Source organism: Mandrillus leucophaeus, unplaced genomic scaffold, assembly GCF_000951045.1.
Source record: "Mandrillus leucophaeus isolate KB7577 unplaced genomic scaffold, Mleu.le_1.0 Scaffold100, whole genome shotgun sequence".
In the NCBI taxonomy this organism is placed as follows: Eukaryota; Metazoa; Chordata; class Mammalia; order Primates; family Cercopithecidae; genus Mandrillus; species Mandrillus leucophaeus.
Window position 1 is genome coordinate 3,660,919 of NW_012098099.1, and position 24,199 is coordinate 3,685,117.

The window sequence follows — 24,199 nt, forward strand, 5'->3', positions numbered from 1 at the left end:
GCTCCTCAGCCATCTTGCAGGCTAGCGGATTAAAGATGTTAGGTAATGAGGAGAGAAACCTCAATCCTAGTTACTTCTCATTGATTCTGTCAGAAAAAGAGAGTTGTGTTCACCATGGTGAATTCTGCTCTCCAGTAGCAATCAGGCCACAAGAGACAGAATGTTCTTCCGTTTCCTTTCCCTGTTCATGAACAGGCCAGACGGGCCGTTCCTGAATTCTGATCAACTCGACGCCCTTCTCTCCCTACTCAAGGTGAGAATCCGGGTCTCTCACCTGCCAGCCATGTAGGGTGCACTCCCAGGTTCATTGTTCTGAAAACATCCACCATCTTGGCCCTGCTGCCTTCTGAGAGAAGTAAAAAGCCAAAAACCAGTCGGTATGAAAACTACAAGAGGAAATTATTTCAAATTCCATATTTCTGAAAAGCATTTATAATTACTCAGCCCACACACCTGCTCTGCCAGTACATGAAATACTTCGGTATCAGGAGGCAGTGTGAGTCCGTCAATGCCTGCGCTATCCAGCCTGCTGCTGCAACTAGAGGACAATCTCTTGCCCCCTGGTTAATTATGTCTGTCACCTGCTTCACTCTCCCCCACATTCCTTAGCCATCAAATGGAGCTCATGAAATTACTCATCACAGGGGAAACACCTAGAATCTCAAGTTCATTGGGATATGGAAAGAGAAAATTCCATCATTTAAAAATAATGTTGGGTGGTTGGAATTAATTGTCATACACTGTTCATTCATTTTTTTTTTCAACTAATTCCTTCCATGCAATTCCTTAGACGGAGTGGGAGTAAGCAGAGATTATCCAGCCCAGCTCTAGTCAAATATCTAGGGGGCAAGACTGGATTCTACATAATTTCCTAGGGAAATCATACAGAATTTCTACTCAAGGAAATGGTTTGGAGTTTGGGCAGAGTGATGAGCTAAACCACAATCCTGGAGGAATATAAGGAAAAGCATGCATGAAGTACAAAGTCCAAAGATTCCAGAGGCAGAAACTGAAGATAGCATCGCTAAGCCTGACTGCTAAAGAGCTCAAAGGAAAGCAGAGCAGAAAGCAGCAAAGAGGTCATGATCTCATGTTGGTAACATGTATTTCAGAGCCAACAAGAATGAGTAGATGCATCAGCTCTTCTTAACAGGGCAGGATATGGGCTCAGCTGTGGTCACAGAGTCCCAGATTTGGTGACTTAAGATGAAAGTGTTTCCTTTTATGTAGTAATCCAGAGGGAAGCAGTCCAGGGCTGGGGGAAAGTTAGATCATCCTCAACATGCAGCTTTCATCCTGGGGTCCGAGGTAGCTGCCCCTAATCCTGCCACCTGTCACCTGGAGAGAAGAAAAAAGACCAAGTGAAGGCGCATACATCCCTTGGGAGAAGTTGGCACGATGGTGGTAAATATCACTTCTTTCTCACACCCCATTGTCCAGAACTTAGTCATATGGCCACACCAGGCTGCAACAGAGACTAAGAATTGCAGTCCGTGGCTGGGCAGCCCTATGCCCAACTATCACTGTTCTATTATTAAAAACAGAGAAATAGATAAAGGTGGATAACTGGGGCTCTGGAAGTGAAAAGCACCAGCTCAGCTTCAGAAAATGTAAAGTCTAGCTGGGAAGATAAATAAGCTCACAATAATTAACAACAACAGTAATAATAATAATAATAATATAAAGCAAATATTACCATGTGCTTACCAAATACCAAGTATCCTATTTAGCATTATCTTATTTAATACTTGCAATGGTCTGAATGTTGGTGTCCCCCAAAATTCGTATGTTGGAACTAATACCCACTGTTAGTATGACGAGGTGGGGCCAATGAGAAGGGATTAAGTCATCAGGGCTTCATCCTCATGGCTGGGATTGGTGCTCTTGTAAAAGAACTCCCTTGCCCCCATGTGAGAATGCAGCAACAAGGCACCATTTACGAAGCAGAGGCCTTCACCAGACCCAGATTTGCCAACACCTTGATCTTGAACTTCCCAGTCTCCAGAACTGTGAACAATAAATTTCTGTTGTTTATAAATTACAAATTATAAAGGTATCTTGCTATAGCAGACTATGGACTGAGAAAATATAGCAGAATATGGACTATAGCAGGAAAGGGACTAAGACAATACTGAAATGACTCTACTATTATATGTATGTTATAGATAAAGAAACTGAGACTTAGCAAGTTTAGCTAACTGACAAAGGTTAAACATAGAGCCCAGATACAAACTGAGTCTGTTGGATCCTAGAGTAGAGGTCAGAAAACTATGGCTGTTGGGCCAGACGCTGCCCTCCCTGATTTTGTAAACTAAGTTTCACTGGAACACGGCGATGCCCATTCATTTACATATTGTCTATGACAACAGCAGAACTGAGCAATCACGACAGAGAGAAAGAGAAACCTCAGAGGTTGGACTCTTGGACCAGCAGAGGGTCAAAGAGGAAATGCTCTACTTTTTCCCTGAAAATGACTTATTTCACTGAAGTTGAATGTGCATCGAATAAGCATCGTACCAGACCAAACAGCCTACAAACCTGAAATATTTACTGTCTAGTCCTTTATAGAAACAGTTTGCCAGCCCCTGCCCTAGTGCTAGAGGGTTAGGTGCAATCAACTAGGCATGCACAAGCTTCCATGAGACCTAGAAGAGGATGCCTAAGAGAGAAAGGCCAGGGCAGGTGAGGAAGGCTCTGAGAGGAAGTCCAGATGTAGCCAACTCTTGGCTGTTGATTAGCAACTGAGCAGTCAAGACAGTGGAGCTGGAGGAAGAGCTTGTGGAGAGACCTGGAGGTCTGAGGTGGTAGGGGTAGGTTCAGGGGGACCCAGGTTGTTGAGGGGGGTAGGAGAGGGGGGCTGTCAGGAGAGGTTGGGGACATGGAGATTCCTTGTGGTGGAGGATGACATTGAATAGCTACAGAAGCCTGCAGATTAGGGTTTCCCTTCGTGGCCAGTCATTGCAGTCATGTAGGGCACTTATTCAAAATGAGATTCTAGGGCCCCACCACAAACCTACCCAATCAGGATCTGTACTTCAAAGAAGCTCCCTATGAGACTCTGGGAAACACTACTGAAGATGTAGGAAGACAGTGAGGAGGCAGGGCCCCTGGCCAGAGGTTGCTGCAGTCACCCGGGGCCAGCAGATGTGTATGCCCAGAGGGATGGAATGGCAAGGTTTTAGGACCGCCTCTTGGTATAAAGTGAAAGAGAGGAGAGAAAGAAAATGAGATCGTCATTTATGATCACAGTCATGGGGAACAAGAGCCCAGGTCAGTCCTGGTGAGCAGGTGGCCCCAGTGAGGTCTTCTCCACTTTCCCCTCTGTAACTTGACCTTGGACTTCCAGTATCAAATTCCAGTTATTACCCCCCAAAAAGAAAAACTACCCACATCCCAGACAAATTGCAGTCTGGCTGTTTTAGAAATGACTAAACTTTTACAGAATCAAAGGTATTAGAAGAACCAGCTTCGAGGATGTGTACCTCTTCGTGCTCATTTCTGGCCCTTGGAGGAATTTGTTTTTTCTGTTTGTTTCAATGGCCTTAGAAAAGAATTGATTTGTGGTTATCTCTGTATATGAAGAGGATATTTTATACTCTTGTTTTCTTGCTTTTATGAATCTAAAAAAAGTTATTCAATCACCCTGGGGGGGAAAAAACAATGGAAGGAAGGGAATTCAGTAGAAAGAGTTTAACTGTACAATGCGTTCTCATTTGGTATGCGGCAGTGAGAGAAATGCATCCCTCGACTCATTCATTGAATAAATAAATCATAGAGTTAGAGCTTAAGTAATAAATAATAGAAAAGGAAAGGAAAGAAACTAAGAGGAGCTGACAAGGTAAAAATAAATAAATAAAAAGAGCTACATTCAAGCAAAATGATGAAACATGGAGTATTATTTGCCATTTTGTCCTCTTTGTATTTACGTGTCATATGCTGCTAGAATTTTTTATTTGATTGTTTATTCACTGCCCCCATAAGCTTTTGGACTGGCAGAGGGTCGAAGAGGAAACACTCTACTTTTTCCCTGAAAATGACTTATTTCACTGAAGTTGAATGTACATCAAATAAGCATCGTACCAGGTGCTGAGCAGTTATTGCTACTGGTCTGCTGGTGTGTAGTATATTTTAAGTCACTAAATTTGGGGGCTACCTGTTACATGAAAATGTATAACTGCAATGCTTGGTGTTTGTTGGTCTCCTTTGGACATGACATGATGAATTTAGCCCTGGGGTTTTGCATGCGGTGTTAGCAATGCTGGAACTATTTCCCCCTGGCCCCTCTGTGCTTGATTCTCTCTTCCTAGCCTTCCAGGACTCACACATTAGATAAGGAATCTTCCTTCAAGATTCCTTTCTTGAAAGCCCCAGATGTGGGACAGATGTCCCTTCTATGTACTGACACAGTACTCTGGACTGCCCTTAATACGACTAACAACCAACTTTTATTGAGTTCTTACAAGTCTAAATGTCATGCATAGATTATCTTTTTTAATTCTCTCAACCACCCAATGAGATAGGTACTATTATTAAGTTATTTTTATTGGTAATGAAACTGAAGCACAGAAGGGTTAAGGAAAGGGTTCTAGGTTACCCAGATGGGAAGTGTTTATTGTCTGTGCCTCTCTAGAACGGCGAGTCCCATGAAGAAGGAGCCCACGGCTGCCTGGGATGATGTCCAACAGAGTGCCCAGCACAGTCTGGTGCCTGATGTTTCTCCCTCTCCCCTCCCCTTCCCCTTCCCCCTCTGTCCATCCCTCTTTTCCTCTGTGTGCCTCTGTGTGTGTAATGAATCATAGGGCCACAGGGACTTTCCCTCAATATGAGACTCATCTCACTGCAAGGGAGATTATATGGTTTACAAATCAAATGCACAGAGTTAAATTACTTTCTTGAAGTTGTCTATATTAAATCCTTAGTTTATGAGAACTGTGCTACCTAATCCAGTTAAGCCTGAGATGACAGAGGCAGAAACCAGATGATGTATCCTCTCTACATTCTCCCAGAACTTCATCTGCCAGGCCCCACTGGAAGACAGACCTCCAGAGCAGTGGTGTGTGCCATCTCCCTGGGGGCCTTTCCCCGGGGTGTGTCAGGCCAGACAGGCCCTGAGTGCAGAAGAGTAAGGTGTGTGTGGGTTTCTGTGTAGGGTCACATATGGTTTCCGTATTTGTCCCCAAAATATTCATTCTCCACTCTTCATAAATTAGACACGGCCTCCCTACAAGAGAAAGAGAGAAGGAAAAGATGGCGGCAGCTCTCAAATCATCTGTGGACTTCAGAACTTTTCACCCAAAGCAGTATCTGGGAGACTACCCCCTAAACACGCAACCAGGAAGCCTTATGTTCAAGGACTGTCTAGCCCAGCTTGGCCCATTTTGTCATTTTTTGGGATTTGGCTGCTTGGGGGCAAAGCAAGGAGCAGATACAAGTGGGCTATGGGAAGCCTCTCCCTTTCTTGTTTCACCAGAACCTGGGTATAAACCCCAGGCCTGCTATTTACCAGATCTATGACCTTGGCAAGTCATCCAGACCCACTCTGAATTCAGACCAGAGCAGTCCTGGGCCCTGCGCTGCCCTGCATAAGGGATTCTTTTAACAACAGAAAACACAGAAGTCCTCCAGGGGCCTGAATCAACAAGGGAAGGTGCCCTTCATAAGCGAGGTCCTCCCAGAGATTCTCACTGGGTTAAGGGTTGGTCATTTAATTTGCTGCTGTTTGTCTGAGGTATGAGTACTTGTTCTTTATTAGAGGGAATATCCAATCTGATACATGTTAGTTGCTCTAAAGTGTTTGTAGAAGGGAGAGAGAGAGGAGAGGAGGGAGGAAGGCTGCCTCATAGAGTTGTGTCATTGAATTGAACAATTTGTGCAAGTTTCCTGTCTCAGTGCCTGGCACATAAGGGGAACCCAGAATTAGTTCCCTTCCCCACTCTGGCTTAATGCAAGTTATCTAGGAAACAGCACATCCAAGCATCGTGAATAAGTAGACATTTATTTATAGGACAGATTCATGTAGCAGAGGCTACAGAAATGGGAGTCGGGCAGGAAAGTGTGTGTGAGGGCCAAGGAAGGCTCAGAAAGTTGCATAATGTGGTGTTCCCACAATAAAGGCACTAAGGTGATGGGAGGGGTGGGGACTTGAGCAGATGGGAGGTGGTGTGGTGGCACGGTGGGACTGAGAGACAGAAAGCAGGAGGAACTCTGCTTACCTTCTGCAGGCACCACTGCAGGACAGATGGAGGAGGAGCCGAGAAGCCAGCTAGTGGAACTGGGAGACCTATGGTCCCAATGTTAAGCAGGTAGCCCTTGTCTCTGATTCCCAGGCCTTGAAACTCTCCAGCATTATTAAAAATACCAACCCAAGAGCTATTTTCTTTTCTTTTTTTTTTTTTTTGGTAAAGTAACAATTCCCCATGTGCTTTGAGACTTTAATTCTGGGGAATGGATAAAACAATGCTTATTTAACTGGTGATGACATTTTTCATCCTTTTCCAACAGTGGTTACTTAGATTCCTCCACGTGACTTTGTACTGTTTGAAAATAATCAATTCAGGTCTAATGCAGGTACGTGTAATAGAAAAGGGAATATACTGTGCAGATTGTCCACAGCAGTGCAGGATGGAGAGAGCCCAAATGTAAATAGTGAAGGAAGGCACTGAGGATACTGCCTGCTTTGCTGGAAGACTGGCAGAATCAGATGAATGAGGGATTGGTGTCATTACTCTCTTTCTCCCACGCAACAAAGCTTTAAGAACATCAATTGCTTGCTGAAGTTAGGGCTTAAAATATTACCAAATTCAAATTATTGTATTTACTAAATATCCATCAAAAATGGGAACCAGTGGGCTTTGTCGATGCATGGAAATACGCACACACCTGCCCACGTACAGGGAAACATTAAATGAAATATTACACAAAATAGTATACACGTGCCAACTATGCCATAAAAATAAATATCTATCATTGATAAAGGTCAGAAGAAATTTTGAAGCAATGCAGTAGTGATCTAACACTCACTAGGTTGCTCATGCTCTTTAAGTTTGGAAAATTTTTCTTGGTAAATATTCAGTCTTTTTCACATATGTACATTTAAGGTACATTTAAAACTAGTTTCCTAAGAACATAAATGCTCAAGAGGAATAAGCAGGAGTTGATGAGGAAAATCTGAATTTGCATTCCTCCTGCCTCAAATGCCTGAAATATCTTGGATATAATGTTGCATGAATAAAGCTTTTAGTGTTTAATGTGATAGGACTTAAACATTCTCTTTTTGCTAGGGTCTATAAAACATTTGCTATTAATAGCCACTGCTTTTCATTTTTATCTACCAAATTTACTAAGGAAAAAAATATGCCAGGCTTCTATTGGTCTGCTCAAACCTCTTCTATTATCTGGCAAACAAATAAATGTCACTCCTCTTAAACCTGGGACAGTTCACTTGGAAAGGGACACTAAGTGGTCTGCCCTAAACAAGATGCTTCACATAGTAGGGCTCTGACTTGTCAACCTGCTTCCGACTGTCTTTTGGTCTTCCCCACAGTCTTGCTGAAGTAAATAAGGTGATATTTCTATAGCCATTGAAGATACTGAAACTGAAATACATCTTCCCCAAGTTTGCACACTAATGACAGTAAAACCTTGGCTTAACATCAGAAGTGAAGTCTAAAACATTCAACCAGGAAAGCACAGGCTTGCTATATTTTGAGGTTAATCGAATGACCAGGATAAACCTATGCAGCTGGTCTGCCTGGGCCTTCCAGGGCTCCCGCTGAGGAATGCAAACTTACCCTGGCCCCAGTTGTGATTCAGCACCAGCCACTGTCCACTCCAGCTGAAATCCTGTTGGGGATGATTCCAAGGCTGACTGTGGTTTCCGAGATATCAGCAAGGATTCCAGGAATCTCCCAGGTAGCTGAGCCCCATTTCTTCAGATTGATCCAGAGAGAACTGAGCTTGGAGAACGTTAGGAACATGGAGATTCCACTTCTCAAGACAGGATTGCCTGCCGTTTTCCCACCTACCCTACCCCTCCTCTCAACATCCCGTCTTCCGCCACTGAAGACAAGAACTTCATCACCCACCCCTGACTGAGAATGAGGGCTACAGGGGGTACGGAACCTATTTCCTGTGGTGTCAGAGCCAATCATGGAGTTTTCTTGATTTGTGTTTCTTCTCTGTGTTTGTAAAGCTAGACATAGAAGACAGATCACCTGATTTCTAGAGCAAAGCCCTTTCTCTACTTTGCTGGCACACTTCAGAATTATTTACCCCTCCCTTAGTGTGCCAGGCTACAGAGGGTATCTCTATGCCTGCATAGTTCTTGTCTAACTCCTTCCTGTGAAAGGGAGAGCAGACCCAGACAGAATCAGAAACCTAGTTCCTCATCCAGTTTCCCAAGTCTGGAGTTACCATTGCACAGATGACAGAGAAAAAGGTGAGGGAGTGGGGTGGAAAAGAACTATCATTCTTGTACATTTCAACGTGTTTTGCAGGTTACTGACTCAACACAGCTCATAAATTCTGCCTGCATCTCACAAGCCACTTGCTTACTCACTATCTCTGCTTAACATATCTTGTGAGTTTCATCCATTCTATTTGTTTTTCTTGTCTTGTCTGGCAGAATTGAATATTCTCAAATCCTACAGTGAACACACATTGTAAGCAGAAAGATGTAGGGAAAAATAAGATAAAACACAGAGAAAAGTTTTGCTTTATAGTGGCAGGAGAAATAGAAACCCAAACAGAATAACTGAGTCACAGTAATGGTGGAGTTTTGAGCAGAAAATGGTGGGTGCTGAATGCTAAGGGGTGACAGAGTACCGGTCACTGAGACTGCATGGTCCTCCAAGATTTACTGGGAGCTTTCTTTCCATGGGGTTGTTTCTGGTTCTTTAAAGAGGATAAATCATCATTAATACAAGTGCATCCCAGGACGCCATACTTCCTGACCATCTCCTCCCTCTTCCAGCCCCAACCGTGCTGGAAATCACACTTAGGATAAGAATAAGGATGGAGGTTTCATGGCATGTGTGGAAGGAGGAGGCAATTGAAGAAGGAGGAGCAGAGGAAGCTCAGAGACCTGCAGAAAATATACAGGATATCACAGGATGACTGCTGCTTTTGAACACATTTGTTTGTTCTAAGAATTATTTTGAAAGTAAACACAGTAAAGGGGTTCATGTCTTAGTCCTTTGAATAACAAAAGCAACAAGCATATTGTCCAATTCAAGCCACGTATTAGTTTCCTTGGCTGCCATATAAAAGTTCCACAGGCTAGGTGGCTGGAAGCACCATAAATGGATTGTCCCCGAATTCTGGAGGCTGGAAGTCTGAGATCAAGATGTCAGCAGGGTTAGTTCCTTCTTGGCAGTCTGTGAGAACATTTATTCCATGCCTGTCTTCCAGCTTCTGGTGACAGCTGGCAATCTTTGCCATTAACTGGATTACAGAAGCATCATTCAAATCTCTGCCTCCACCGTTGCGTGGCCTTCCCGCCGTGTCTTCGTTTCTGTCTCTTCCTCCTGTTTTATAAGGACCAGTCATAGGGGGCCCATCTTATTCCAGTGTGACCTCTTCTTAACTAGTTACATCTGCAACAACTCCAAACAAGGTCACATTCTGAAGTGGGAGGTGGGGTGAAGACTTCAACACATCTTTTTGAGAAACATAACTCAACCCATAACAGTCCACAATTAAGAAATATAAATTTGCATTTTATTTATTTTGAGTTCTCATTCTCTGTCTCTCTGAAAGTAGGAGGATTGAGTTTTTCCCAGTTTAAAGATTTGTGGTAGATTTCACATATAAACTGTTGTATATACGACACAAATAGTTAACCATGGTTATCTCACTAGAGTTATCTCTTAGGGGAAGGTGATGGGGGGCTTTCATTTCTGCATTGTAAGTGATTATGTTTGCATTTCTAAAACAAACCCATGTACTACCTTGCAATAAGAAAGAACAATAAAGACATATTTTCAAGGGGTTAATGGCTTTTCTTTCCCTCACAGCCTCTAGCATCAGAGTCTCTTTAGGAGAGGGATCTTCACGGATGAGGAAAAAAGCAGGAGATCAGGGGCATGTGCCATTTGGAAAATTGTGCTAAAACTACAATTGCTTTGACGTGCTTGTCTTTAGATATACTTTAATTTATTTTAAATTTTAAAATAGCATTAAAGGAGGACTCAAGGTTTTCACGTTTACCCAAAGGGAACATGGATTTTCAATATTGAGAAATACAGAGGCTTCTTGCAGCCACTCATGGAGGCTTCCTGTCAGTGAAGGCAAAAAAGGAATATTGGCTTTTAAAGGTTTTATCCAAAGAAAGATGCCCAGATAAAATACAAGATACTCGGTCAAATTTGAATTTAGGATAAACAACAAATTTTTCAAGTATAAGTATATTCCAACCATTGCATGAGACATACTAATCCAAAAAATTATTCCTTGTTTGCCTGAAATTCAAACTTAACTGGGCATCCTTTATTATTTATGTATGTGTTTATCTATTTTTGAGACAGAGTCTTACTCTATTGCCCAGGCTGGAGTACAGTGGTGTGATCATGGTTCACTGCAGCCTTGACATCCTGGGCTCAAGCAATCCTCCTGTCTCAGCCTCCCATGAAGCTGGGACCACAGGCACATGCCATCATACCTAGCTAATTTGTTATTCTTTGTGGAAACCAATTTTACCTATGTTGCCCAGGCTGGTTTCAAACTCGTAGGCTCAAGCAATCCTCCCAAAGTGCTGGGATTACTGGCACAAGCCACAGCACCTGCCTGGCACCCTTTATTTTTATTTGCTAAATCTGGCAGCCCTATTCCAAACATACCAATTTAGATACGCTTTTTCTAAAAATTAGACCACAGGAGAGATTAGTCCCAGAAGTCACTCATAAAAGGAACAATACGAGGTTGTAGCTCATCACATTTTTCTTTGCTGATTTTGCACAAGCCATAGAAATGTGGTTCAAATGAATCCTATTTTTGTCAACACTTTGTATCAGGAGTTCTTGACAAATTGTGCAGGAGTTGCAGGGGGTCCATGAGCCTCCTGAAATCATAGGCCAGGTTAAATACATGTGCATTTTTGTGGGGAAAGGAACCACAGTTAGATTCTCTAAAATGTCTGAGACCCCCCAGGAAGGTCAGAGGGCACCACCTTAATGCCTTAAGGCCATAGCTTTGAACCCAGGGAAGGCATTTTTTTCTGAGGGATAGGGCATTATTTTTCAGATTAATTACTTTTCAGATGATTGACTTTCTGATGGCCTAAACTGCAAAATGGAGAAAATCTCAGAAAATGTAAGAGTGGGAAGTTCAGTCTGCTGAAGCATCCCTCCCAAGTGCTTGAGATGCCAAATGTCCTGCATGTTTCGCAAGAGCTCAGTAGAAGACAGGTCAAGGGTAGTGCTGATCATTGTGACTTCCCTGATGAAGCTGAAGGTTAGAGGCATCTGCCTTGAATACCAAAAGCCCTTAAAAAGAGAGATTGAGAGTGGGAGGCAGACAGACAGAGAGCGATGCTCAGGCCATGAATTTTCTTATTACCTTTAGGAAATAAATGACCATTTTGATAATTGCTACTTTATTGTTTTCCTTAGAACTCTTTCATCAATCTACCAACAGCCCTTACCGATGAGCTCGACTGGCCCCAACTCTCTGGTGTTACAGGATTTCTGGACTCCACTGTTGGGTAAGGGTCTTTGCATGCCCTCAGACATTTCAATACATCTGTGTAAAGAAAGAACAAGAGATGGGAGTTGCTCCCAAGATGTTGAAACGAGAATTATTAGGAACTGCTTCTAGAACATGAACTTGAATTCATCCACCATACAGTAGGATGTAATGCAAATTGCATTTTAGCAGTGCTGGCAAGAAAAGCATATTCCTGCTATGGGCAGAGTGGGAGTGGAGTTCCATAGTTTACCTCTGATGGAATATACTGAACACATCACTGAAATTTTCTGATTCAAGGAAAAACAAAGTTTACTTGATTATTTGTTCTCAGAAATTAGTATTTATAAAGATAATGGCTGAAGCTAATTGGCACTTTTCAAGGTCCTAGAATCATCCTGGCTTTAATGCCCCAGATTTGTAGAGACCAGGCCTGGTGAGTTTGAGTGACACACAAACCCAATTCACTACATATGCCTTGGTGTTAAGGCCTGAGGTCTGCTTCCCAGAGCCCCACTTGGCAGGGACACCTGTGATGCTGGTGAGACTTGGCAAGTGTCCCTAACATGGTAGAAAGTCACAGATATGAGTCTATGGCCATCCCACCCTGAACACACCAGATCTTGTCTGATCTCTGGAAGGTAAGCAGGGCCTAGTTAGTATTTGAATGGTAGAATGTCACAGATATGAGAAGTAATTTCTCTCCAAACATCCCCTAAACATTTATGACAGTTAATAAGCACAAGGAAGATGGCAAATGAATGGCTTCCATGTGTAAAAAAGAAGAAAGGGTAGAGCTTTGATTTTAGGTCTAAAGGCAGGACAGAACCAGCTAGAAAGCCCCTCTCTGACTCAGGCAACAACGCCAGAAGGCTGGAAAGCACCATGAGATAAGCCATGAGAACTGTGAGGAGGGCACGTGTACATGGGGCATGATTTACCCAAATCTGTAAGGAACAGGAATGCCCCCAAGGGACAGACATTAATTATTTTAACAAGCAATTGTTCTGATGAACAAAGGACATCGCATGCCATGAATAATTTATTTGATGATTTTTACTCATCTGCTTTAAAAATATTTCTTAAATACTTACCACCTAACCAGGCACATATGTTACAGGTGTTCATTTAAAGGTAAGTAAGGCTTGTCCCATCTTTGTAGTCAATTGCAATTAAGGCAGATGAGACAAGTGAACAAATAATGGTAATGCAAGGGAGATATAGCAATGACAGGTCTCCCACAGAGCCATGGGGCTCCGAGGAAAAAGAGTTCGTGGAAGTGATCAATAGTCACTTCCTTTGGGGGGTAACGCACGGGAGACTGGGGTGATAAAAGGGGTATAGAAGAAATTAGGAAGATAACTGACCTTCAGGGAAACGTACTCATATTGACATAGAAATAACCTGTGAATATAGGGAAAGCCAAGGAGATGTGTTTTCCAGTGTAGTTACACCTTTTCAAACTTAATCATGTTTTTTTTTAAAGGCTAGTCTTTGTCATTAGTGTAAAAATACTAAAATACTTACTAATACGGATAGTAGGAAGTAACCTTTGAGAAGTAAGAAGTAACTATATGCCAAGCATTTACTGAGTGTTGTATAGATATTCTCTCATTTAACCTCCTTGTGAGGTAGGGGGTATTAGTCTCTGCATTTGTGGTTGAGAGATCCAAGAGCAAATAGACAGAACAAGAATCTTGACCAAGGTTGCTCAGCCAAGAGTGGTAAGGTCTGTTTTCACGGAACTTTATGTCATATCATAACAAAGACATGTTCTTGCCTCCCATAATTTGGGGAGCAAGAATGCTTCTAGCCCACAACTCCCAAACTTTGTGTTGTTTTTATTCTTTGCGTGGGAACATGGCTCACTCTAACCATTGTACTCTGTGTGAGAACATAGCTATGGGATGGAGAAATGACTAAGAACCAAAGAAGTCCTCCCCATGTGGAGGTGTGGCCTGCCCTGTTTCACTGACCCATCATATGCCTCCTTAGGGTCCCCATAAGCCCAGACATCTGGAACCTCCTGAGCCCCAGCCTCAGTCCCCTCTTCCCTCTGCTACAGCCTTTGTTGTCTTTACCTGGAACACATCCAGAGATAACCCAGCCAAAGCAGGTTTATGGAAGAGAGAACCTTGGTCATCCCCCGGATGTCAACATCAGAAAAGAAAAAAATAGATATGTTTAAGTGCCCTCCACCCAGTCTAGTCATCTCTCAATAAAAGTATCTGGAATTTTCTCTCAATCAAGGCTTTTATGACAATAACAAAAAGAATTAGTTATGTATGAACAATGAACAGTTTACTGTGCCTTTAATGAAAGCTGAAATTTTTACATATTGACTCTATAAACCTCAACTACCTTTTGGCCCCATGAAGTTGCCATAATAGAAATACCAATCCAATATTTAAAATTAATTTCCAAGTAGTTTAAATCTTTACTGGAGTCACTCAAGGAATGAAAGAGGAATCCACTCACTATGCCCAGCAAACAGATAAAAATGTGTTTCCTCGTTTCTTTCTACTTACAGCTCACACACACCAGTAGTTGCCCTGCATTTCCTAAATCTAAACTTCCCCGAAACTTGACCCACACTTAGCTCCTGCTCCCAGACTCTGTTCGGTTGTTCTTAGTTTCTGTTGGGAGATGAGAAGGAAAGCTCCCTTTTCCTTTCTGCATCTGTTCTGTCCTCCCACCAGGGGTTTACTCCCTTATCAGTGTAAAATCCCACTAGCTCTCCAATCTTGCAGAAGTTTCTACCCATCATCCTGATCAGTGCCCAGCAGGCAGACAGGATCTTCCATCAAGCATGATAATGGGGTAAGGGGAAGAGTAAAAGTTGAGAGTCTTCAGACATGAATGGTTTCTAACTCATAAGCATTATGCGGAGAAATTCTGACGCCATCTCACAAAGTAAGTGATCATCTAGGTATGGCTTATATGAAAATCATCTCTATCCTGAGCTAGTCTTTATTGACCTAGTACCTTTTTGTATTCAGTTCTCTATTACTACTTACAAAAAACGCATAGTCTACTGAAGCAACTTCCTTAGTGTTGACTCTAAGTCCTGCCCTTACCTGTTGTATTTCTGAGGCACACACTGTAGCTGGTTGTTCACCTCCCCTGCAGGAACTTTTCTTTCTTTGTGTTTGTGGGACCCCAAGCTCCCTGGCTGTTCCTCTCAGAATGCTCTTTTTGCCAGCTCTTTCTGTGTACTGTGCCTGTGTTCGCTACCACTCAGCTGGAGTGAAGAAGAATATACCAACTCCTTTTGATGGAAAGGGAAATGCTCTGTTTGGAATCTGAGTTGCAATGGATTCCCCCATTAAGCAGAAACAGAGGCAGCATGACACTGCATGGGTAGGATCGCCATTCGCTATGTCCCTCCCAGCAGTAGTTACAGCTAAACTATCCATATACCATTGTATAAATTATGCCTGCAGATAATCTGTGCTAGGCCAATCTCCTTATTAAAGGGATAAAAAGTTATAAAGTATGTAAAATGTCAAAGATATTAGCATATGATGGAGGTCCTCGTCTTGTGGAATCAGGAAAATGAAAAGAATGTTGACCCAGAAGCAGCACTTCTGAGAGGTGTATACAGCTCCCGTGGGCATTTTGGGCACATGTCCCTTGAATCCAAATACTTATCCACAGAATTAGTGGATTTCTCTATTCAACTGGATCTCCAGAATGTGCTGGCTACCATCATGATCAGCCTTCTGCTATGGGTATCAACAGCGTTCTTGAAAAATGTACCTTGTGAAAGCATCAGGAGAGAAAATGGCTCCTTCCCTTTCATTCTTTGTTTATGCTCTTTGTCCTCTCAAAATTTATTATCCCCTTCATGAGACAACTTTAATTGAAATTATGTGCATGCATTAATGACAAGCATAACCTCTTAGTTTTACAAACCTTTAGTTCTTTCAGTTGAGTTGATGTTAACAAAACCTGTTTTCTTGACTCGGGCTTCAGAAAATTCAGTAAGTGATATCCCTTAAAAAAAAAATTGGGATTTTTCTTCAGTGTGATTCAGGAAGGAATTGAGTAGGTCAAAAACAGAAAAAAAAAACATCTATGGGGGTTAAGAGCTTGGCAATAGAGCAGGATAACTGTAAATAGGAAGAAAAAAGTATTTTTAAAAGACTGAAAATAGCTACTGGGCATCTGAGGTGGGAAGATTACTGGAGGCCAGGAGTTTGAGATCAGCTTGAGCAACACAGCAAGACCTCATCTCTAAAAAAAAATGTATGTTTAATTAGCCTGGCATGGTGGCATGTACTTGTAGTCCTAGCTACTCAGGAGGCTGAGATGGGAAGATTGCTTGAGCCCAGGAGTTTGAGACTGCTGAGATTGCTGTGAGCTATGATCATGCCACTGTCCTCCAACATGGACAACAGAACCAGACCCTGTCTTTAAAAAAGTAAAAATAAAGAAGTAAAGAAAAAAAATTAAAATTAAAAATAGTACTTCATGTTCAGATCACTTTCCAAAGCAATTCATATAACAGGAAAATCCTGCTTACATTAAAGAAGCCAAAGATCTAATACCACATGTAGAAAGATGGGAAACAATACCAAAATGTTTACAAGAAGGAAGGACTTCTCATTTGAAAGCAGCATTTAAAATCCCAGAGTAGGCATGATAGAGTGAAAGGAAGTCTGTATTTTCAGTTATAAGGATGCTCATTCTGTGTTATTCCAGGTGGAACATTTAGCATTCCTCAACCTCATTTATGTGCTCAAGTTGAGTTGGACTAGATGATCTCTGAAGTTCTCTCCCACACTCACTGGGCATGGTTATTGGGCAACATGATGCTACTTTATGATGCTACTTGGTTTAGAAGTACTGAGGAAAATTGCTCAAGAGAGATGATCCTGCTTCTGCTATCCACTCCTTAACTAGCCTGTACCTTGAGACAAGACATGGCTAATTTTATGGGTCAGAGCCTGATGTTCTTGGGACAGTGTTTGGCCAAGGTATATAGCCTGTGGCATAGTGCAGTCTCATGCACAGTAAGCCCTGTGTTGTGTGATATTGAGTGCTTGACAGGCTGGTAAATAAACATGGGACTCCATTATTGTCCTTTATGTTTACTATATCTCTCCAGCAAACCCAAAAGAGGAAAATAGGCATCTAAATCCTTAACAAAAATAGCCACCCTTACCCAACACATCTAAACTGAGCATTTCTGGCTGTTCATATCCCCTTGTTCTGAAAGTGGGGCCAGGAGTCAGTCCAGTCAGTAGGGTTCTGCAGGCCAAAGATATGTGATAAGGATGAAAAACAGGGCAACAATCACAGCTTTTTCAAAAAAGTAGAAAGTTAAAATTCATCATAAAAAGCAATGAAGGCCAAAATAACCAAAAGCAGCTACCAAAATTATCACACCAAGCTGGAGAAATAAGACTGAGATCTGTAGTTAGCAAAAATGAGTGCAAACCAGATGACATTTTCTAGATTAAATGTTGCTCCCTCTGCCTCCAGCTTAAATTTGGCATATTGAACCAAAGATGTAGCAAATGCTCAGACAAAGCCATTGTTATAAGTGGCACAATAATGCTCTTCAGGGGCATTTAAACACATCTTTAGTGAGAGATGTCCTGGAATCGAAGCGTTAAAGTTTATCTACTCTCTCCTACCCAATAGACGTTATATGAGAGAATAATTTTGAAAAGCAGTGTGACAACACTGAACCAAGTCACTTGGGGCAGTAAAGCCAGATAATTGGAGAGTAGGGAATTGCAGCTAAAATTTGCTAACCTAATTTCATGTTTCGAAAAAGGACACGTAAGTACTAAACACTAATGGGCTTAATAACCTTATTAAATCCATTATTCGCAAATTACATGTGATATAATTGCAGATGATTAGCCCTGTTATAATTATACTTTGCAAAACAAATAATTAACCAGAGAGGTGGTCCTCTGAAGTTGGGTGAGGCTGACTGGAGTGGGATAGTGTCCACAGCAGCAGTTCTCCAAGTGTGGTCCATGGACCCCTGTGGGGTCGCTACGACCCTCTCAAGGGGTCCACAAGTAAAAAACTACTTTCACAGCAATACTAAAACAGTATTTGGCTTTTCACTTTGTAGCCATTTGTACAGATGGTACAAAAGCAATGGTAGGTAGAACTGTTGACACATTAGCGTGAATCAAGTGCTGGCACCAAACTCTATTAGTAGTCACTATGTTCTTCACCTCCACACACTCCCAGTTTAAAACAAGAGGGGGACATCCTCCCTTAAAAATGTCACATAGTACAAAGCAGAAAAAACATTATTAATTTTATTAAATTGATTTTTAAATAATTGATGAAATATGAAATATGCATAAAACATTTGTATTGTATAATAAATTAACAAAGTATGATGGCTGTCTTGGGGAAAAGCACTTGTGTAGGCGAGATGAGAGCTGAGTTAACTTTTCATGGAACACCATTTTTGCTGAAAAATTACTTGATAACAAAGCATGGTTTTTCAGACTTGGATATATGGCAGATATTTTATCTAAAATGAATGAAATGAGCTTGTAGTTTCAAGGAAAATAATTGACAGTATTGGTTGAAAATCATAAAATTTGAGTTTTCAAAGAAAATACTTGAATTTTGAAAAATTTCCATCTTCTAGTGTGAACTTGATAGTTTCCTAATAGTCTAAGACTCTTCTAATGTGATATGTAGCAATATTAACAAAAATGATTTTTTTATACTATAGCATTAAATGTATCAACATTTGGAATATCTTGATAACTCAGGAACCAATATTTTCTAAATATTAGTGTATGATTTAGATAATGCATTGGTAAAAGATTCATTAAAAGTGCAAGACAGACCAATGCATTTTAATGTAACAAGTGTAAAAGATCGTTGATATAATTTCAGATTCCACCTTGCAACTAATCAATCTTTAAGAAACTACTACTTGTCGAATTCTTGTGTAGAATCAAAGACAGCTATCCATAGTTATCTAAAAAGGATACTGAAGTGCTCCTCCCTTTTCCAACTACATGTGTATATAAAACCAGATTTTCTTTCCTTTTTTTTTTTTTTTTTTTTTTGAGACAGAGTCTCGCTCTATTGCCCAGGCTGGAGTGCAGTGGTGTGATTTCTGCTCACTGCAACCTCTGCCTCCCAGGTTCAAGCGATTCTCCTGTCTCAGCCTCCCGAGTAGCTGGGACTACAGACACACGCCGCCACACCCAGCTAAGTTTTTGGATTTTAGTAGGGACAGGGTTTCACCATGTTGCCCAGGCTGGTCACGAACTCCTGAGCTCAGGCAATCCACCCACCTCGGCCTCCCAAAGTGCTGGGATTATAGGTGTGAGCCACTGAGCCCGGCCAAAACTAGATTTTCTTAATATACTCTCACCAAAACATCATAACAGACTGAATGCAGAAGCACATGACTCTAGCTGTCTTCTATTAAGCCAGACGTTAAAGATATTTGCAAAAACGTAAAACAATGCCATCCTTGGAGAGTTTTGGAAAACATATTTGTTTTCAGAAAAAAAGTGACATGTTAACATGTTTATTGTAATAATCTAAAATGAACTGATAATGAAATGTACATTTAAATTTCCCAATTTTAATACCTAATGTGATAAACATTGATAGCTTTAACTCACATAAGCAAAAGCTCTCTGAGGTCTTCAATAATTTTAAGAGTGTGAAGTGGTCCTGAGAGCAAAAGTTTGAGAGCTTTTGTTCTAAGGAGTAAGTATAAAAAGGAAACATAGCTGAAGACAGAGAGGTTAGGGGATGCTAGCATTTAGAGATCTGGGCAGAGAAGATTGAAAAGGAACAACCCTGAAAGTAGAAAGAAAACTGGAAGGGCTTAGAGTCCTGGAGGTCAAGGAAAGAAAGTGTGTCCAAATGAGAAGAGACCATCAGCCAAATGCTGGGGGAGGCAGAGGAAGATGAGAGCTGAGAATGACCACTGGGTGTGCAAGACAGGGTCATGGAGAGACCTGGAGCAGAAGCATTTCAGTGGGGCGAAGCTGGAAGCCTGATTGGAGAGAATGGGTTCAGGAGGTGATGACGTCAGCATGGGTGAGCATGCACAACTTTTAATGGGTTTTGCTTCAGAGAAATGGGGCAATAGCAGCAAGGGAATAATAGATCCAGAAGACTTGTTAAAATGGAAAATCCTGCAGCATGCTTGTATTGATAGGATGATCCAAAAGGCAGAGAAAGGGAATGAAGGAAAGAATGAGGTCTAGGGAAGGCAAGAAGGGATGGGACCCAGGCATAAGGAGGCACTATCCTTGGGCAAGAAGGACCATCTGTAGACATGGTGGATCCTGGTGGAGGGACTCTCCCTGCCATATATTGACAAATCCCTTCACCTGCAAATGACTTCCCCTTTTCCCTATTTATTTTTAAATTTTCATTATTAATTACTCAAAATATGAATATATTTTCATTTTACAAAAAATATTAATGTGTATAAAGTAAACGCCGAAGTCCCCACTTTTGGTCCCCAGTTTTACTCGCTTTCTTAGAAGAAAGCCCTGTGATCAGTTTAGTGTGATTCCGTCCAGGCCCTTTCTGTGTATTTTCATTTGTACGTGAAGAAATGAACACTTTGTTGGGATTTTTCCATAAAGGCTATCATATTGTATATAACATACTGTAAATCAGTGCTCCACTTTAACAATACTTCTTGGAGCTCTTTTCCTTCTTGTCCAATACTGTGTAGTGTTTCATAGTATGGTTTTTTTTTCTTCTACAGGTGGACATCCAACTTATATCCAGAGTCTCATTATTCTTCAAAATGCTGCAATGAGCATTTTGTACTGACTCTTTGGAATATGTGCGAGGATTTCTTAAGAAAAAATTATTGGATCCAAATGTTTACATTTTTAATTTTAATAAGGCCTCCAAAAGGGCTATACCAATTTATATTCCCACAATTAGCATATGAGAATATTTGTTTTCCTACACCCTGGCCAGTAGTGGATATTGTTCATCTTCTTAATTTTTTCCACTGTAACATCATTGTATTGTTGTCCTCACTTGTAACCTCCTGATTACTAGTGAGTTTGAGCATCTTTTCAGAGGCATCACCCGTTGTCTCTGTCCTATCCTCTGTCTCTGTCCTAGACAGCATGTTGCCCTCTGCCCATGCTGCAGCACCTACCCCTCAGGGATCATCCCCCAGCCTCTCTGTCTTCAGCTATGTTTCTTTTTTATACCCCTCCAGACAGCCCCTTCATACTGACGCCCATCTAACTGGATGATTATTTTCTGAGATCCTATCATGTCCTACAATACCAATGTCACCTCACTTATAATACCCATTTACTAATTGTCTCACGCTCCACCTTCCCATGCCCAGACTCTGAGCATCCTGAGTGTGGGAATCAGGTGACTTCATTTTGTAGCCCTCTTACCTGGCACAGTACATGACACATGGCAGGTGCTCAATAAAAGAACTGCTAAACCAACTCATAAGGATATCAGTTTGCCCTTGTAGAGTGCTTTACAATCTGCAAACCTCCTTCATGTGCATTTTCTCAGATTGTCTAAATCAAATAAGATTTGTTGGGATTAGCCTTTTGGGGGAAATAGTAAGGACAAAGGCAAAGGAGTATAGCTGAATTAGGAACTGCATGATGTGATATGTAAAAATAAATCAGTGTCACCTAAACCCTTGGAATTCTAAGTGTGTCCTATAATAAGTATTCTGCAAGATATTAGCAAAATTAATTAAAATATTAAATCACACAATTAACATTAAAATACTAGCCATATGTAATCAACAAATAGGAGAAAATGAATTTAAAAGAAACATCAATTCAGTAGCCAAGTGGAAAAAATGAAACAAAGAAGAGATTTGCTAAGAAGTGAATTTGGCTAATGATAAGTCAAACCTTGATGTGAATTTTTGCCCAGAATGATATAACTTTACAACCCAGATTAATCAAAGTAAATGAACACTGTACAAATTTCTCTAGTAGAATCGTTGTAACTGACTGAACTTCAGACTTTTAGGCCACCTCAATACTTAAATACAGATCACAGAGATAATTCATCAATATTCTTCATAAACTCTTCTATGAAATACGAGTTCCACAAGATGTTAAAGGGTACTAACACACATTTCTTAAAAGACGTGTTAAGTCAAACAAGTTTTGGAAATGTTAATTTAAATAAAGGGAAACAAGTTTATTTGGTATAAGTCTTATTATAGCCTTCACTATGCCAAAAAGCATTGTATATCCTCAAAAAAGTATAAAATATTCAAAAATATATAAAACATTTCCTAAACTTACTTGACCACAGAACTATGTAGAATTTGTATGTGTGTTTTATGAGAAAAATTCAAAGAAACTGGTGTTTCACAGAATATCCTTTGAGAAATGCTGTTTAGGTCATTAAAACTATCTGCTATGTCACAACTAACCTTTTCAGGTGTATAAGCATCCACAGCCTTAAATGTCTCCATTTTATCACAGTTTAATGTTTACCTTAATACAGTGGCCTAGAATCAAATCTGGGGCTAGGAAAGGCCAGGATGGAGAAAGCTACAACTGCTTCAAGCTCAGAGAACAGGAGGGGAGGAAATCTCAGTGAGAGGTTAACCTAACAGGTAGGAAGCCTTGTCTGAGTCTAGTAGCTCATGAATTATTGAACACAATGCCTCTGAAGTCTATTTCCCTGTACTATTTTTCTGGTCCAAATTCAAAATTTATCATGCCGTCCTGCTAATCTTTTTGTATGTGAACTCCTAGGACCTCCTCTGTAGCCATCCTCACCTCTGCATAATTAGCCTATTGCCAGTTCTCTGAGTCCACAGTCAGTCGTATTCTGTATGTTTATCACTCTCTGAGACTGCATCTTAGTTGTTCTATGATGCAGTGAGTTAGGGGTTACACAGAACTCTGGGATGTGGCTAATATCAAAGGACTGAAAGGAATCTTAAAAGGTCTTCAGTCTATCTCCCTGGCCCCATGCTGGCCTGACCTCCATCCACATTAGAAAGAAAGTTATCCACCCTTTTCTTAAATTTTCCTAGCAAAAAAGGTCCCTGGATAAAGTCTTAAAGCCTGTCTAGTCTCTAAGTTACCTAATTTTATCCTAATTTACTCCCCGTCCTAACCCTTTACATCAAATGTCCCCAGGTATTTCTCACCAACCCTACTGCTGGAGCCTGTTTTTTTGACTTATTCCCTAAGATTCAACTTAACAGAGCCTCATAATTTATACCCAAGCAAGTTGTGCCTCTGGACAGAGTCAGAAATTGCCTAACAGGAGGATCACCTGCGGTCAGGAGTTCGAAACCAGCCTGGCCAACACGGTGAAACCCTGTCTCTACTAAAAATACAAAAATTAGCCTGGCATGGTGGTACACGCCTGTAATCCCAGATACTCAGGAGGCTGGGACAGGAGAATTGCTTGAACCCAGGAGGCGGAGGTTGCAGTGAATCGAGATTGTGCCACTGCACTCCAGCCTGGGTGACAGCGTGAGAATCTGTCTCAAAACAAACAAACAAACAAACAAACAAAAAACATTGACTGAGAAATTTCATCAGAATATGCTACATCAGTCTTGCTTGACTCGTATCACATCTGGTTTACCTCAGAGATCTCTGGCAGGCTACAAAGGCTTTGGAAGAACTCCATTTTTGCCTCTTTCCAGGCAGATTCAAGGTTCTGCCTTGAATCAACATAGGAGGCAATCATTTATTTCATTTTAAATCAACCTCTTTAATTTGTCTACATTACTCTTGAGGCCCATTCTTGATATTACTCTGTTTTGTTCTACTGAAATGCGTTGGGGGAGGCATTAGGAAGCTCTCAGAGAAAGTGATTTTTTTGTGTTCCCTGAGCCAATGTTGGGAAGAGTAACAGCCATTCTCTTTGAGTTTTACTCATTTTGAATTATGGTGCTGGAAATCAAAACCCAACCAGTGTGTTTTCACATGAAATGCCTGTACTGCCAGGCCCTCCAGTAGAAGGAGCCGGTGAAACTGGAAAGTTAACATGGCTAACTTCCACACCTGTGCCCGGAGTTAAGGATTCAGTTCTGTAGGCATAGGGCAAAGTGTGGAGTAAAGAAATTTAAAGTACCCCTCTTGTGCATCCCTCAACTTACAAGCCCGAAAGCAGTCACCTCCTCCTAGCACATTGGACTGGATTTTGATATACGCAACAGAACAGAAAGAGTAAAATACAAGATCACACTGGGACACTGGATTTTTGTGGAGAAAGGAGAGCAAGAGGAGGAGGATTTAAGACCAGAATGATCGTGATAGTTTAACCTCATTATGCGTAGCATCCTAGTAGCCTTAGCTTGTCCTATGACTACAAGCTCAAGACCCTGCATATATATAATTTTCTATAAAGCTATCTTCTCAATTTGCAGACATATCAAAATATTATATTGATCTCACTATATACTCAGGATTTCTGAACACTCCTTGAGAACTGCAATTTCTAAAACGTGTAAGAGAGATTATAGATTTGGGATGGGGATGAAAGAAAGTAGTATCTTTTACTATGTGAAATACTTTCTAGT

At 41.1% G+C, this 24,199-nt stretch overlaps 1 protein-coding gene across 3 annotated transcripts in view; it reads left to right on the plus strand.

The window, feature by feature from the left end:
* Positions 1-24,199, plus strand: part of AOAH (acyloxyacyl hydrolase (neutrophil)) — a 221,139-nt gene that overhangs the window by 128,384 nt on the left and 68,556 nt on the right. For all 3 annotated transcript variants that reach the window (XM_011972914.1, XM_011972918.1, XM_011972925.1), the window contains one exon: positions 11,607-11,698. In XM_011972914.1, the coding sequence (XP_011828304.1) occupies positions 11,607-11,698 (92 nt within the window). The remainder of the gene's footprint in view (positions 1-11,606; positions 11,699-24,199) is intronic.